General features: G+C 42.0%; 1 protein-coding gene across 3 annotated transcripts in view; it reads right to left on the minus strand.

Moving 5' to 3' along the window:
- The window catches only part of MAP2K6 (mitogen-activated protein kinase kinase 6), a 116,953-nt gene that overhangs the window by 85,669 nt on the left and 13,291 nt on the right, over nucleotides 1-17,993 (minus strand). Inside the window, exon 1 of one of the 3 annotated variants that reach the window (XM_008540387.2) lies at nucleotides 5,952-6,190. The exons of 1 other annotated variant lie outside the window; for it this stretch is intronic. In XM_008540387.2, the coding sequence (XP_008538609.1) occupies nucleotides 5,952-5,961 (10 nt within the window). In that variant the 5' untranslated portion in view covers nucleotides 5,962-6,190. Of the gene's footprint in view, nucleotides 1-5,885; nucleotides 6,191-17,993 lie in introns of those variants that run through there. One more of the 3 variants, XM_070561508.1, reaches the window with a different exon arrangement.

Genomic DNA, 17,993 nt, shown 5'->3' on the forward strand with positions numbered 1-17,993 from the left:
CCTGCCAAACACCTCTGCTCTGCCTGGTCAGTCCCATCAAAGGGCACTCACAGTGTCTCCAGGAGTCACCCAGCTGCAGCCTGCTGGAATTCGTTCCTCAGCTCTGACCAGGATGTCTCAGAGCACCTGGCTGACTGTTACTCTGTGCAATAACCAGCTTTCAGCCAAGAAAAAAAAAATAGTATCAAAGCTCTTGTCAATTTGCTTTGAGTGAATATGCTAATATTAAGAAATAGACTGGGGCCGGCCCGGTGGCACAGCGGTTAAGTTCACACGATCCACTTCTCGGTGGCCCGGGGTTGGCCGGTTCAGATCCCCGGTGCGGACATGGCACCGCTTGGCAAAAAGCCATGCTGTGGTAGGCGTCCCATGTATAAAGTAGAGGAAGATGGGCATGGATGTTAGCTCAGGGCCAGTCTTCCTCAGCAAAAAGAGGCAGATTGGCAGTAGTTAGCTCAGGGCTAATCTTCCTCCAAAAAAAAAAAGAGATAGACTAAGATCTTTTACATAGTGCTCTGTGCAACCTAAGTTCAAACCTCCCTTATCACCTTCTGGTTTTGCCTAATTAAATTTAATTTTTTTCATTTGTTTTACTACTTTGCTGAAATCCTAGGCAATGCGTTTTAAAATTATCCCCATAGTTCTACTATTTCTTTGCAAAATTTTACTATGATAGCAGAAATCAAAGGTGATTCTAAGGGCTCCCTTATTATTTGCTCGCTTTCGCCTCTGTATATTTAAATACGGACTGAAGCTCTAATTTAATCGTTTGGAAGGGAGACAAGGGAAAGACTTGAGAATCCATTGCTACCTAGAATTAAAATTTTCATAGCAGATAGGCAGGGCTTTAGAGACAATATGATATATATTTGCTTACAAGATAAAAGTTCTTTTCTCTGTCCATCAGTAAAGTACTGTCTTCACTTTAGCAACTTGGGACTGAACTGTGGACTCAATACTCAGACCCCCAGGGCAGGAACAGAGAAGGAAGGTGTCACACATTTCCCTTACTTTACTCCTAACATAATGGCCTGCTAACATCATATCAATCTCGGTGCTCCTGATATTTGGAGCCTGATACTTCCATGATATGGAGGGCTGTCCTGTGCATTATAGCATGTTTGGCAGCATCCCTGACCTCTACCCTCTAGATGCCAGTAGTACACACAAGACACACAACGCTTCAAAGTTATGACAACTAAAAATGTTTCTGCACATTGCCAAATGTACCCTGGGGCAGCACCAGCCCTCAGTTGAGAACCACCACATTAGGGGAACTAGTCTCCCTTCCCACTTGTTGCCCTATCCCGCCCTCTGACCTCCTCCATCCCTATTGCTGCTAGGTTAGTTTAAGCCTTCACTGTCTTTTGTGTGTGTGTGTGTGTGAGGAAGATTGGCCCTGAGCTAACATCTGTTGCCAATCTTCCTCTTTTTTTTTTTCTTTTCTCTCTCCCCAAAGCCCCAGTACATAGTTGTGTATCCTAGTTGTAGGTCATTCTAGTTCCTCTATGTGGGATGCCACCACAACATAGCTTTGATGAGCAGTGCATAGGTCCACACCTGGGATCCAAACCAGTGAACCCCAGGACGCCAAAGCGGAGCGTGCGAACTAAACCACTCATCTTCAGTCTGGCCCCTCCATCATCTTTAACCTGGACTACCATACCACTCTCTCAACCCGTGTCCTTGCTACGTACCTCCCAGGGAGCTCATATATCCTCCAGACTGCCACCAAAGTGATGTGGATGCTGGGGTGCAACACCCAGCATCACCTCCAGGCCTGAGGCACTCCCTCCCCTGCTGAGCCTTCTCCAGGGAGTGACCTCAGCTGAAGAGAGCCACTTCGAGATGGTTATGTACCCTTCCACAGGGTCAGCCTCCATCCAGTGACTGCAGGTGTTTAAATGCCTGACCCCTGTGCCTCTGGGTGGGACTACTCTGATAAACCATTCCAGCTCCAAAGCATCCCTGTGGGACCCGCCTTACAGCTGCATCATCATTCAACTCCTCCTTCTGCCCAATCCTGTTTCACTAGCTCCCTCTCAAAAGCTAGACCCAAGAACACGCCCCAGTAAACCTCCTTCATGCAAATCTCTCTCACTGGGTCTGTTTCCTGAGAGGCAGGGCCAAAGACACAGAGTTATCTTAGTAAATTACAAGTCTGATCATATTGCTCTCCTGCTAGCCATCCTGCACTGGCTCCCCCTTGCCTACACTGGGGGATGCTAAAGAATAATTATTGGGGAGGCATATACAAGGGTAGTGCAATCAGTAGAGTGCTGGTAAAGCAACTCTTTAGGGAGAAAAAAAGCCCTGATATGTAACATTTGCTAATTTCCATGGTGTAAATATTTCCACCACTGTGGACTTAAAGCTACCAACGATTTAACAACCAGCTGGCAAAATTACTGGCAATTTAATAAAAGGCTCTCGTGAATCAGACACACGCCAGCTCCAGCACGCCACTGATAACCCCTGACCATTCACTATTGTTAATCCTCATTGTTCTCCTTCACTCATATTTCATTTCAGCCATGACAAATTCCTGCAATTCTCAGACCACCAGCATGCTTTGAGGTTCTGTGCCCTTAATCACGCTGCTTTCTCTGTCTAGAATACGCTTCCTTTCCCTGTCTGATTCATGCAAACCTACTCAGTGTTTTGGATTCGGCACAAATAAAATCTCTTCCATAAACATTTTCAAGATTCACCCCTGCCCATACTATTTCACTCAAAGGTTAAACAGAATCCTCCCGCTTTGGGGTCCACAAGTACCAAAAATACTTTCCTATCATAATGTTCCTATTATATTTTATTATATATGTGTGTGTGTGTGTTTACAAAACCACATATGGACTAGACTGTAACTACTCTGAGGGTAGTGTCTTATTTACATTTTTCTGGCACAGAAGGTGCTCACAAAATGTTTTTGAATAAACTAAAAATCTGACCTCACTTCTTAGCTCAACTTTGTCATGAAATACAGATCTTAAAAACCTCTCAAGGAAAAAGTGCTCTATTTCCCCAAATTGGAGCAATGGGTTTGATCCCCGGTCCCCCAGCTTTAGGAGGTTGCAGAGAGGCAAAGCATGGATGAAGGCTGGGCCAGAGCATCACCTCTAAGGCTTCGTCCTAAACCAAGGAGTCTCAGAAAGGAGCGGAGAAGCACTGAAAACAAAAGGGACATTTGCTGGCCCAAGGAGATGGGCAGGTGCACCGACTAGTTACCTCCTGGCCAGGCAACATGAGGCCAACCTTTCCACATACTGCTGCCTCAGACTTGAAGTCAGCCAGGTGCTTACTGTGCTGCAGCTTTAAACCAAGCTACACATACTCATTCAGTGTCTAGTACTTGGAAAATACTGCGTCTGTAAAATCAGAATAGAAATGACCACCAACCACGCAGGGGAGTCTGAGGAATATCAACCAGCCTTGTTTTTAAGTCAAAAACAAAAATGAACTCCCTCCGCCCATAGAACTCCACAAAAACAAAACAAAGAATAAAAATAAACTCTCATATAGCACTTGCTTGCTGTATACCAGCTCTCTTCTAAAGGCTTGCATATATTAACTATGTATGTATAGTTTATACTATATATTATATATACTATATATTATATATATTGCTATATACTATATATAAATATATATATTACTATATACTATATATATTACTATATAGTATATTATATATATTATATATAATATAATACTATACATACTATATTATATATTACTATATATTATATATACATATATATTATATATAATATTACATACACATAATATATAATTATGACATCAATATTCTGATATATAACATTATATATGGCATCTTACATATGTAACATATATAACACAGAATCCTCACATCAGTCCTATGTCCAAGGTGCTAGTATTATTCCCATTTTACAGATTAAGAAACAAAGATATTAAGCAATTCGCCTAAGGCTACACAGCTACTAAGGAGAAGAGCCAGGATTTGAACCAAGGCAGCCTGGTTCCCAAATCCATGCTCTTAATCACGCTAAGAGAAGAAGAAAATGAGCTCCTTTATAACTTTTCACCACTGTCATCACAGGTTTCATGATGTCCCTTTCAAAGCCTGTAACCTGGGAGCCCGGCCTTTGCCCTAGACCTTGGCACAGCACGCACGGCCAGCCACCTGCAACAGCTCCACTCTGCCAGCCCTGCAACACCTAGCAAGACCTCAGTGATCAAGGGAGCCTTTCTTTTAGCAACTTCACCACGTGGAAAAGTCGTGAACCCCAAGGACAGAAGCAACGAGAGGCAAAAAAGGAAAGGAAAGCAGCACCTCCAGCGCCAGCAATGAAAACAAATGCTCTGAGCAATGCTGGAAAGAGCCAAGATGAGGCCAAGCACCAAGAGGACAACAGGCCCTGCAAACAGTGCGATCCCTGCCCAGAAGGAAGGACCCTCTCCTTCCCCGGGTATGGCTAAAGAAGGAAACCACAAGGGCCGAGAGTGGAGATGTGGCGGAGGAAAAAAGCCGAAGAAAAATACAATGCAGAATGGAAAGAGCCTTGGCCGGCAGTGGCTGCAATTGGAGCGGGGCCAGGATGGCGACACTCTGCTGCAAAGGCAGCAGGACAGCAATGGGGAGGCCCCCGAGGCACCCGGCAGCTGGGAACAGAGAGGCCTTGCACCTTAGCAACCTCCCATGGGCCCTCCGTACTCTCCAGACCAGCAAGATGGCCATATTTCTTAAATAAAAGTTAGCCTACATTTAAGTGACAATAAGAAAAGACAATGACTTTTAGAGTTTCATGAAAAACAGGGTTAAATTAGATCTCAGTGCTTGAAGGACTAAACTTTAGTTTAAAAAAAATGCTCTGAGACTATTTCCCTACAGGGCTAGATAATTAAGCCATTGCTTGATATTTTGGTAGGGGATATAAATTCAAAACAGCAAGACAAATTAGAGATATGCCATAACAATATTTAGGTGAGTTTGTCATGGCTTACTGATGGAAGAGGCATTCAAAGATGTCTCCCCATTTCAGTCCTAGGCTGATTTATTTCCCTTCATCCTTACCCTAAGAGTCACGAGGTCCTCTTTCTGCTGTGTTCCAGATGCAGTCTCTCAATTTCAGGCCGATAGGGCCCTGTCTGCCAACTGACCTCAACAGTCTGGCAGGTCCGCACTTCCCTGGCCTCAGCCCAGTCTCTTTTGCAAGTCTCCCTAGCCTGGCTCCCTGCTGGGGATTCGCATCCTGGCCTCCTGCTCACTCCTGTATGGCTTTATTAACTGACTCCCCTCTGGTCAGCTAATGCTCACCCTTCTGAAAGCCCCCACTGGCCCCAAATGGAAGCATTGATCTAATTCTTCTTTCTTCATCTCTTCCGTCTTCCAGTCCCTATCTGTTTACTAAACCGCCTTCTGTGCAACCATCAAATTCCATTTCCCAAACTGAGCTTTACCTATGACTCCTTTGTATGTAGGAAACAAAGATTATAATAAAATATGAAGTTACATAAATCACCCACGTCATCGAACCCACTAAAAGTATCCAATTCAATGACTACTTCACAGAATTGCATAATGCAATATCTCTAAAAAAAATCATTGTGAAGTCTAGCAATTGTGTTTTCAAGCACCCATTCCCCAATAAGCTCAAAACACAGCCATTGTAAATGGGTGGAAGAGGCATTAAAGTGTGTATTTCAGCGTCTGTGCCGAGTGCTAAAATGATGCTGGAAATGCAGTGGATAAGAAGAGGTAATTAGGCTGAGGGCTTCCGCAGCGCCCCTGATCTAAGTTTGCATCCCCACCCTGCTATTAACTAGCTCCATGACCTCAAAGAAAATTACTCAGCCTCCCAAAGCTTTGGTATCCTCACCTGCAAAAGAGAGAGACCACCTACCCAATAGGTTAGCAATAAAGGCGTCAAGAGCTAATACACATGAGCCACCTGGTACATAGGAAATACCTGTAAACATTGGTGGAAGAAACTGAAGTAGAGAAAGTAACTCGGCTCAGCCAGTCTTGCTACTACTGATTTAGCCCGGTAACACGATTCTTAATCCAGCAATTCAATCTCTAAGCACTTAGTAGAGTTTAAGCTTCCTGTGCGTCACTCAAAAAACTTGTTGACTAACGTAAATCCAAGCTGTATCCTTGTACTGTGTTCTCATGCCCTAGGAGAATGCTGGAGCTCTGCCGCTTAACAGTAAACTGTCAATTACTGGCTCAATTATATAAACTTGATATTCTTAGGCAAAGTGATAGATCTGCCCGCCCCCCACCCCAGTTTCCATTAATCACCAGAAGAGATGAAAGCAATGAAAGCTAATCTAACAGTAAAGGAGGCAGCAGCTGCTAAGACAACATGCTACATGCCCAAAATACCTTTGTTGCAGGGTAAAAAATAAGCAACATATTTTTCTTGCTTAAGCTCTTAACTCCTTAGGTGTGTGTGCACCTATTTGATTTCTTATGCAATGGGACACAGCACATATTTTAATGAACTAAAGCTAAGATTGATACATTTGAAACTGAAGTAGATAGTATAAATATCTCAAAATAAGGAAGAGAGACCTTCATGAGGTTTACTTTTTCAAGCCAGAGGATAGAAATGCAACATATCCCTCATTCAAATAATCACCCATGAGAAATAAAGCTACTGTGTATGTCTACCAACCCAATTGTCATGCATACATTGAGAGTTCTTAAAGTACTCAGGCATTTACAGACAATTTCATTTGCTACCCAAATAAAAAGGAATTCCTATAGGGGAACACCCACGGTATGGCTAGAACACTGCAAGAGAAATGGAAAGACCAGGTCTTAGCCACAGGTCTACCACCTGGTAGTTATATAACCCCTAAACAGGCTACTTCATTTAAACATGCAACAATTTTCCCTTCTGTGAAAAAAGAAAAATACCTCTTCTAAAACATCAAGTTTTCAATAAGGATAAAACAAACTTTTATCTATAATTTTATCTACGATTTCTGAAAATCGTTCATAAGTCAAAGCAATGTCGTTCACATTCAAAATTTCACTTTTGGTAAGTGAACTAGAATTAGTTCACTGACAGACAGACCTAGCGAAGGCTGAGCCAGCCCTTTTGCTTTTGAGGTCAGTAAGTAATCTAAGACTCGAGTTTTGTCTCCACTGCTTAACTTCCCTGAGTCAAGTTTCCTTCCTCTATCTCAGAGAGCTGGTAAAATCTCTTCCTGGTACAAATGCACCCCGGGCTTCCCGTAGGTCTCCAGCTAAAGAAAGCTGGTAGCATGCATACAGTGGCCAGCTTAGAGCTCGCAGTGGACATTTGTCATGCTTTTGGCATCTGAGTCCCCCTCTACATTTGGAGAGTCCTTCACCTCCTGAGGCAGAGCCAGCCACCCATTATAGAAGCTAAAAGTGCTGGATACTCACTTTCCCAGCATCCCTTGCACCACAGTATGGGCCCAGGACAACCACTGTAGACTCGGAATCAGTCCCTAGTGATGTAAACAGGTGGGGACAGCACAGGATCTATTTCGGCGCTTGACAACGGTAGCGGCAGCTCCATCCAGTTTGGAGAAGCTTTATTGGCAGCGGTTCTGATGACGACCACACCCCATGTCCAGTTGCAGTGACACAAGCTGCATAGCTGCACCCACTGGTGGTAGCCGCAGTGTCTGCGCCAGTCCCCTTCGTTGGTGTAATTTGGGGTTTTGTTCCAGCTCTGTTGTCTCTGATTCTAGTTCTCTGGCCCCCTGGCAGCTTTTATGAGCTACCCCAAATTCTTCCCATGGATTCCTTTCCTGCTAAGATCAGGAAGAATCAATTTCCGTACCTTTTGACGATGAACTCTCATTGATTCAGAAATCATCCTTTCAAGACTAAGAAATCAGCCAACACCAGCAGACCACCCTGCTCCATCTAGAAACTTCCAAATGAGGTGTCACTAAACCTCATGACACTATCAACCCTTCCACTCACAATGTACATCACACAACAAACACAGAGATAAAAAAGAAAAAGATAAAAAAAAGCCTGAAAACAACCAAACTGTAGTTCAATGGTACAGAAAGACAAACCTAGAGGGTAAGATTACCTAAAAGTGTTTGAGGACCACGTCTCTTCAGACCTTTAAATATGGAAGTAGAATGAGGTACTAGAAGAAAAGCATGGACTTGTTAGTAAAAAAAAAAATCTGAATTTTGGTCACTCCCTCTATTATCTCCTTTCCTGCAATGTCCTGAGGACAACGCACCCCCCACACACCCCAGTTGTACCACAAACTTACATACCATACAGGACACACATGTTCATGCCACCTTTGCTTTTCTTTATCCTCTTCACACTGACTAAAATATCTTTCCCTTGTTGGTGAACTCTTATTTAGCCTGCAAAACCCAGATCAATTTCACTTTTATCTTGAAACTTTCCTAACACCTCCTAAATTAATCACTACTTCCTCTGTGTTGTTAGAACCTCTACTGTGGTTATATTGCCATTTTTTTAGAGTCTCATCCCCCAGCCCACCCCACTCCAACTGTGAGTTCCTAGGATAAGTGAAGGCCCTTGCCAGGGGTAGGATTAGGCTAAGGCAAGCAAGGTCCCTAAAGGGGCACTCACTCTCAAGTGCAAGTGCATAAACTTGGTCCTTACTCTCTCTCTTTCTTCAACTCAGAGGCCATCATAGAATATGCACTCAGACTCTTGTCGATTAAATGGTGAGGAACACAAGAAAGTGTGTACGATTCAGAGAATAGTTAGATGATATAGAGAAGGCAGTGTCTGACGCTGCCACGAACACATTGAATAGCCTTACTGAAGTCACTGAACCTGGCCACGTGGGAAGACCAACATGGTGCCTTTCATTGCCACAGTCTATGGCTCTGCGGCTCCAAGTTCAAAGTTCAGAAAGGAAGAGACCAAGACAGAAGAAAGCAGTCACAGGAGACTCTAGCACTTGTCTGACAAATGCACAGGATCCGGAGGGAAGAAGGGGAGACTCTAAGAATAGGCACCAAGTATGGGAGAGGCAAGATATGTTGACAGGAAATAAAGATAAGAGGCTGAGTAGAGGAGAGGATGCATGTTAGGGAGTGAAAAATAGGCTGAATATAAATTGGACAGTTTGGGTGGAAAAAGACAACGAAACACCCTAGAAAACCAGGTAATTCTGGTGCTTGGGACTGAACAATAGAATAGAAAATACTGTTTAATAGTAATAGTTAGAAGACCAAAAGCTACAATTCCTAGTGTCTACTAGGTGCCAGGCAGGTTTAGGTATAACATGAAAATGATCCCATTTAATTTTCGAATCAAGCTTCTAAGGTTGCTATTATCATTATCCCATTTTACAGATGTGGACACTCAGATTTAGTGAAGATAAGTATTCAAGGTCACACAGCTGCAAGGGACAGAACCAGATTTAATTCATGCTTTATTGCCCTAAACACACCCAAGAGGGGAGGAATGTCATATGGAGTGGGAACTGGGGTAGGGTTGGCAGATACGGTACAAAAAAGAGCCGGTCCAAGAGAATTTTGTTCTCAGGATGCAAGCTTAATACAAAAAAGAAAAGATCATTAGAAAAAGGAGGGAAATGAAGAGGGTATACATAGAGGAATGGGGTGCAGAGTGGGGTGGGGGAGATAACTTTAGGTAGAGGTCAAAGATAACATCAGTCAAGAGAAGTACAGTAGTCCCCCCTTATCCACAGGGGATGTGTTCTAAGACCTGCAGCAGATGCCCGAAACTGCAGGTAGTACCAAACCCTATACATACTATGTTTTTTCCTATGCATACATATTTGAGGTGTGACAGCAAAACTAGCATAAATTTCTTTTTCCTTCTTCAGAATTTCACGGATAGAAGACTCGTTCTTACCAACTTCAGCATACTAGTTTTTTCTTTCTGTATTAAGAACTTTCACCTTTTCACTTAAAGGAAGCACTTTACAGCTTCTCTTTGGCATATCCGAATTGCCAGCATCACTACTCGTGCACCTTGGGGCCATTAGTAAGTAAATAAGGGCAACTTGAACACAAGCGCTATGATACCTGGACAGTCCGTCTGATAACCAAGAAGGCTACCAGGTGACTAATGGGCGGGTAACAAATCCCGTGTGGATCCGCTAGACAAAGGGAAGGAGCGGGACAGCACGAGATTTCATCAGGCTACTCAGAACGGCAGGCGATTGAAAATTTATGAATTACTTCTGGAATTTTCCATTTAATATTTTCGGACCACGGGTAACTGAAACTGTGGATACGAGGGGACTGCTGGTAATGGCTACAGAATAAGTAAGACTGGGGTTCAACCTCCAGACCACAACTTACTAACTGATGTGTCCTAGAGAAGCAATTTGACCTCCCCAAACTTCAATTCTCACATCTCTAAAATGAAAATAATAAATCTGACTTTACATGCACCATCTCTGAATCTTCTTCACAGTCCCATTGAGTGCTTGAGCATCACAGGCGTCTAATAAATGGTAATCTTGTCACTACTGAGAATAGACGAAACAATGCAAGGACAGATGCAGAGAAGTGAGGTCAGGGCATGGATATATGGCCGGACGCAGGGGTGGTGCTCAGTCATTTTTGGCAAAGAGGCAAATTCATCTGTGAGAGAGAGGAAGGCAGAGGGAGCTGGAGATCTTACAGGAAAGCAGAAGATGTAAATAACTTTCTCTGCAATTCTCAGAACGTTCAAACTGAAAGGGACCTGAAGAAAAATTTAACCAAATTCTTTCCTTACCTCCATTTTACTGATGAGCATACAAGCAAATTTGTTCCCTAAAGGGCCAATAGGAAATATTTTAGGCTTTGTGGGCCATAGTTTCTGTCCTAATAATTCTACTCTGCCATGGTAGCATGAAAGCAGAGAAACTCCATAAACAAATGAGTGTAGCTGCATTCCAATAAAACTTTATTTAGAGACAGAGAAATTTGAACTCCATATAATTTTCACATATCATGAAATATTCTTCTTTTGATTTTTTAAAAATCATTTGGAAATGTATAAACCATTTTAGCTTGCAGGCTGCACAAAAACACTTAGGGGACCATAGTTTGCCAAGCCTTGCCATACAGAGGTTAAGAGCTCAGGCTAAAGATAGACATGAATTTGAGTTTTGCCCCCACAGTTTACTAGAAGTGAAACTTCGGCTATGGCATTTAGTCTTCCTAAATCTCCTCATTTACAAACTCCTCATTTATAAAATGTGTATAAAAGTTATACCTATTCCATACAATTTTGTGAGGATGAAATGAGATAATACACGTAAAAGAGCTTAGCAGAGGGCCTGGTTCAAAATCAAACCAAAATAACAGAGAGAAAACACTAGCCCCAGGAAAATGCAGGTGGCACAGTTAACTAACAACTAACCGAGGACAGACCCCTGTGCCCATCTACTCAATTCAATATCTTCTCCAGTCCCAGAGCTATTGGTAGACTTGGCTTTACAAGAAGTCAGATATGCATGAATACGTAATTCAGCGGCACTAAAAAAAAGTCACCTTGTCCCCTTGGAAATGTCTCCCCATCCCTGAGACTTCACCATTAGAAGTATATTACTTTATTTTAAGCTTTTTTCCACTTGAACAATGCAAACTCCCTCGGGTGAGTTTTTAATTTAAGTTCTATTAGCTACACTTATACATAATTTATTGACTACTTTTGAAGTGGTTCTCTAGACATTAGATTTTGATAGAAAACATAAAGAGGAAAAAATGTTGTATACCCATACAATGGAATGTTATTCAGCCATAAAAAGTAATGAAGTACTACATGCTACAACATGGACTGGACTTTGAAAACATTATGCGAAGTGAAAGAAGCCAGATACAAAAGGCCACATAGCATTGGATTCCATTCATAGGAAATATCTAGAATAGGCAAATCCATGGAGACGGAAAGTAGATTAGTGGTTGCCAGGGACTGGGGAGACGGGGGATGGGGAGTGACTGCTTAATGGGAGTGACTGCTTTCCATCTGTGGTGATAAAAATGTTCTGGAACTAGATAGTGGCGATGGTTGCACAACCTTGTGAATATACTAAAAACCACAGAACTGTATACTTTCAAATGACGCAAATGGTGAGTTCTACGCTACGTGCATTTTACCACAATAAAAAGTATACATCTATATAAAGAAGACGCCTGAGGATTCTGCAGGTTTGATAAGAAGTTCTCATTTGAGAAGTGAAAGGAAATGCTTAAAAAAAAGAGGCTAAATTCATCAAAGAGCATCTTAGTCCACTTTACAAGTGTGCATAAGGCTAACTCTGCATCCTGCTAATAAATAATTTGTTCAGACAGTACTTGTCGAGTACCCACTATGTGGCAGGCACTGAGCCTGGCTCTGAGGATAAAATAGTAGACAAGACAGAAAGGTGTTTCTTAAAATTCTTTCCAATCTTTAATTAACCAGAGCAACAGCCGCCATCCAGTCGTTTTTACAAAAATATATGCAGAATATTGACTGTAGAATCAGTATTACAAAACTAAAAAAGTGATAGCATTTCTTAATAATTCTCCTTTGAAGACTGCCTGAGAAATAGCGTATCCAACAGTGAGAAAAAGGAAGCCAATGTTCTCTGGATCAAGAGAACCAAAGAACTGTGCTCTTGGAGGGGGTGGGGTTGGGGTGGCAGAAGCTCCAGGGAAAAAGTATGGAATTTAGATGAGATCTGTTAATTTGCAAACGTGTTATCTTTCCAAAGCTAAATCTCTACAGAGGACAGAGAAGTGTGACAGCTGTTCACTTCTTTTAAAGTGTTGTTTGCAGTCTAACAATCTAACACTGCTGGCAGCACATCTATTTTTTTTCTTTTAAATCAATTCCAAATGATTGGAATATATTTTCGATTTTTTTTTTTAACTTTTAGGAACATCAGATCTAAACCAACCCATAAAACTGATTCTATCCTTTTTTTGAAGACTTCATAATGTTTCTTGGTCATACATCCTTGCACTTATGACTCTTATACAAAGAACAAAGTTCTTCCTCAATCTCCATTATTCACCTTTTAGTCTTACAGTGAAAATGGATACACGCATTTTGGAAAACAAACAAGTGTCTAGTTATATATAAATTCAGGTTACTATTAGAGTATGGTTTAAGCAGTTAATTTCTTCCAAATGTCTACTAAAAACAATCGAAGCATGGATGATTTTCTTGAGCCCCGCTAGAATTGAGGAAAGGTAAGATGTTTGAAATACTTCATCACTAGCATTCACCTGTCTTAATTTTATGCTTCTGTACTTGCACCATATCTCTGTATTCTCCAAATGTTTTAGCCTTAATGTATCCTCCCAATGAAATAAGGCATTTCTTTAAAACAATAGAATGCATTGGCCATCCAGTTATAAGAAGAGGAAACTGAGGCCCAAGGAGGTTAGATGAGGTAGACGAGATTACAAATCTAGTTAGAAATACAAATAACTGGGGCCGACCCAGTGGCACAGCAGCTAAGCGCGCATGTTCCGCTTCAGCGGCCCGGGGTTCACCAGTTTGAATCCCGGGTGTGGACATGGCACCGCTTGGCAAGCCATGCTGTGGTAGGCGTCCCATGTATAAAATAGAGGAAGATGGGCATGGATGTTAGCTCAGGGCCAGTCTTCCTCAGCCAAAAGAGGAGGATTAGCAGCAGATGTTAGCTCAGGGCTAGTCTTCCTCAAAAAAAACCAAACAAATAACTAGTTAATTTTTTTTCTCTGATTTGTTGCTAAATTTGCTGCTAAGAACTATGCAAGGCTGTGGATATAGACTTTGGAAATTTTAAGTTAAAAAAGAGAAAGCTGAAAAATAATACAAAATAGTATTAACTGCTTATGAACTTTGGAGGAGACCACTTTAGGTTTGGTTGTGCATTTCATCATCTCCTAAGTACTCCCTCCCACACTTTTGAAAGACTGTAAACCATGGAGCATTTTCCTCTTTCACAGATCAAGACTGACTTCCAAAGGTCCGGACAGTTAGAATCTCCAGCTCTAAAAACGGAGGCTGGGGTTTCTGTTCTGTGAAACCTCCAGAATGGCAGGCACTCAATGTAAGAAGCACTCGCACGACCTCACGGAGGAATCAAATGGGGTGAGCAGGCAAGCTCCCTGGGTTTTGGCAGGCAGGAATGTCAAGTTAGTTAGCTAAAAAACAAAAAAGCAGGGTGGGAGACATGCCCATATGAATGAAAACCATATAATCAGACCTCAAGGCATGCCCTGTTGAACAGAGGCAAGTGCGAGTTGGTGAAATGCCAACAAAATGTCATTATGAGTTGAGTCATCAAATGGTAGTTAAAGAAAACTGCATTCAATACTAATCAACCCGTGCAAACTCTCTTCCCCATAAAGGTTGATATCTTTTTTTTTTCTAACTGATAAAGCAAGTTAATCGTAGACTTGCCAAAGGAAAGCTCTTCAATGCCAATTTGGCTCTCCATTTCATACCGAGCTGAGAATATTAACAAAACCTGTTGCTAAGGGACATAGATGCATGGTTCAGTCTAAAATACAAAATTATATTAATCTAGCTGCTGGAAGAAACCCTCTCTCAGTAGCACTTCATACTGCGGATTTGAGTCAGGCAATGAATGCCTCCTAAATTGCAAGGCCTTCCACCCCTTGGCCCCCACCTATTTCTCCTACCTCACCTCTCACTGCTCTGCTGGACGACTCCCTACATGCCAACCACCAGAGCTTTAGGCTTTCCTGGACACTTGTGCCATTTCACACTGCCCCACAGACCAGAACTGGGTCTGCTCTGATTTCCCCCCTTTAATCTCTGACTCTCCCATTTGCCTCCCAAAATCCAAACAGTTAATCACTTCTCCTTTGAGCTATCATTAAATCACAAACATTGGTACAAGTCTGACCCCCATTAGAATGTGAGCTTCTTGCAAGTAGGAATCATCTCTCTGCACACTCCCTGGTGCCTAGCCGTGAATCACACAGAGAAGGATCCCACAAATGTTGATAAGGAATGAAGGAATAAATGGATGAATGGCTGCATGCATAATTGAACAGATCCATTCAATCATCTGATGACCGACTGAATAAACAGAGGTCCTGATTTTTACCGTGCCTGGTGCTCTCACTTATTTTTTATCTTTAAGCCTCAGGGGTTAGTTTTGTCTTTATAGGAAGAGCATAAGAGCTCTCCAGAGAGTCCAGAGACAGTCCAGGTGTGAGTGTCAGATCTGTCTTCCAAACTTAGCTCACCACCACCTTGGCCTTTGCAGCTAATCTCTCTTGGTCATAACTGCTTTATCTATAAAGTGAGGTGTTCAGCCTAGATGACTTCTAAGGTCCCTGCTAGATGTAACATTCTATGGTTCTAAATTCTTATCTTTACATCTTGCCAGGTATCTACTGCCCAGACTCTTTGTACCACATACATTTGGGCAACTGTCACATCATCAGAAAGTCAATCTTGTATTTATCACTTAGCCATTAGAGAGCACCAGTGCGCCTTTTCTGTGTTCTCTCCATTTCAAGGGCATTGACTCAGTTTGTTCCCCAGATGGTATCATTGCTCTTTTTATTGTTCAAGTGGCCCCTTCTAAAGGCAACCAGCAACTGAACAAAGGATAGCCTGGATGGTCCGAACCTCTTCCACTCACAGAGAATATGAGAGAATCTGAGGAGATGTAGCTCCTTTCTTAATAACCAAGTTCTTTATTATTAATAGTATGCAAATTTATAATGAGTTTTTATTTTAAAAATTATATAAAACATCACCGGTCACAATACTGTCAAAGCTTCATTCAAGTATATGTCTAAGCAGCCACATTCATTGTTCTCATTTTTTCTTGTATTTCCCTTCCGCCTGCTTATTATGTCAATCCATTTGACTGTCTCACTGAGGCCCCTTCTCAGGTAACCTGTTTTTACAACACCTCTAAGTGGGCAGCACGCCATGTGGTTACCCCTCACATGCACAGGGATGACACCTGACTCAGGTCCAGCCAATCCAGCAGCCAATCATCATCAGAAATGTTTTCTTCTTTTGCAAGAGAGAGAACTTGATCTCAGACCAGAGACTGTAACCGGCCAAAGAATGGTGGGTACTGAAGCTGCAGTCACATAGACGCAGCTCTCATAGCTCTTCTAAACCAAGTACATTCTGATAAGTTACCAAAACTCTGGTCTACAGCGGAAAGCGGCAAAGAGTCTCAGAGAAAAAACAGAATGAGGACACATGCAAAGGGAAAGTGAGGAGGCAATCAGAAAATGCCTTTCTCAGTTCCTACCAGGCTCAGCTCTACCTCCTGCAATTGGATTCAATGAAATTCTCCCTAATATAACAGTCCTCTTACCCATGGTTTAGCTTTCCATGGTTTCGGTTACCAGCAATCAACAGCAGTCCAAAAACATTAAAGGGAAAATTCCAGAAATAAACAATTCATAAGTTTTAAACTGCACACTGTTCTGAGTAGTGGGATGACATCTCCCGCCATCCCACTGTGTCCGGCTTGCCCGGGACATGAATCATCCCTTTGTTGGACCCCCAACCACCGCCACTGTCTGCTCCTGCCATCTAACCATTGACATCCTCATAGCTGGATGATCCTCCTTCTGACATATCGTTAAAATGTCAATAGTAGCCTAACGCTATGTCACAATGCCTACATCATTCACCTCATTTAATGTCATCACGTAGGCATTGTGTCATCTCACATCATCACAAGAAGGGTGACTACTGTACAACAGATATTTTGAGAGACAGAGAGACCACATTCGCATAACTTTTATTACAGTATATTGCTATAATTGTTCTATTTTATTACCAGCTATTGTTATTAATCTCTTATTGTGCCTAATTTAGAAATTAAACTATCACAGGTATGTATGCATAGGAAAAAACATAATACTATATAGAGGGAGTTCAGCACTATCGCCGGTTTCAGGCATCCACTGGGAATCTTAGAATGTAGCCCCGCAGATGAGGGGGCCTGCTGCAAAGACTCTTTTACTTGAGTAAAACAAAATACGCACAAATACACAAACACGTACACATACCTGTAATCACTCTATTTATTTATATCCATTCTTCCTCGGTCATAAGCACCTTTGCATCGATGTTATCGCCTCTCCTCATAACCTGTTACATCAGGTAGGTATCTGTAACTTCAGCTATTCCTTTATTATTATGCAATAGGATGTTTTTATTTTTCACTATTTTGACATGGCAGTTACATAGTAGAAAACATGAACTTTTGAATTTAAATGAACTAGATTCAAATCCCAGCTCTGCAACCACTAACTGTATGATCTTAGGCAAGTTATTAACCTGAGTTCCAATTTCCTCCTTTATAAAATGGAGATAATTTTACCTAGCTCTCAGGTTTTCATGAAGATTAGAGCTAAGAAATCCTTGCACACAGTAGGCATTCAAAAGTCGCTAGCTATTATGGGATAGGTTCTCATAAATGGAAATGCTGGATCAAAGGGAACGAAAATTGTGCAGGTTCTTGATATGGCCCAATTGCTTTTGCAAACACTGATTCTCCACTTGCCCCTGACATACTTTTAGCACAGAAGAGCAGCACAAGCTTTCTTGGAGCACTTGCCTTTCTACTTCCCAGCTCTGCCTTGGAATTGGATGTCAAGGACTCAGGGCTGCTTTTTCACATTAGACCATGTTCATCTCTTAACCTGAGAGAGAAACCCAGTAGCTGGTTTCAGTCTTCAAGCAACTAGCCTGACAATCCAGCTGATTCACTATTTCCTGTTTTCCTCTGACTCTGTTGGCCCCACTTAGAGAGCTGCATGCAGGTACTTAGCATGGAGATAAGTCTGGGCTTGTTTTAAACAATCCCCATCGAGTTTCTGTTGCTCTTTTTCTGCATATCCTTCTGCACATCCTTCTGCACACTACCTCCCCAGGCTTGCCAGGAGTGCATCATCACACAACAGCCAGATGAACAAAGATCACTTTGGAAGCTGAAAGAAACAGGTGAGGTAGATATTGATTTCTTATATGCAGGGCTAATACGGAACAAAACCATATATTTGTGCCTGGATTC

This window comes from Equus przewalskii, chromosome 10 (genome assembly GCF_037783145.1).
Source record: "Equus przewalskii isolate Varuska chromosome 10, EquPr2, whole genome shotgun sequence".
Lineage (NCBI taxonomy): Eukaryota > Metazoa > Chordata > Mammalia > Perissodactyla > Equidae > Equus > Equus przewalskii.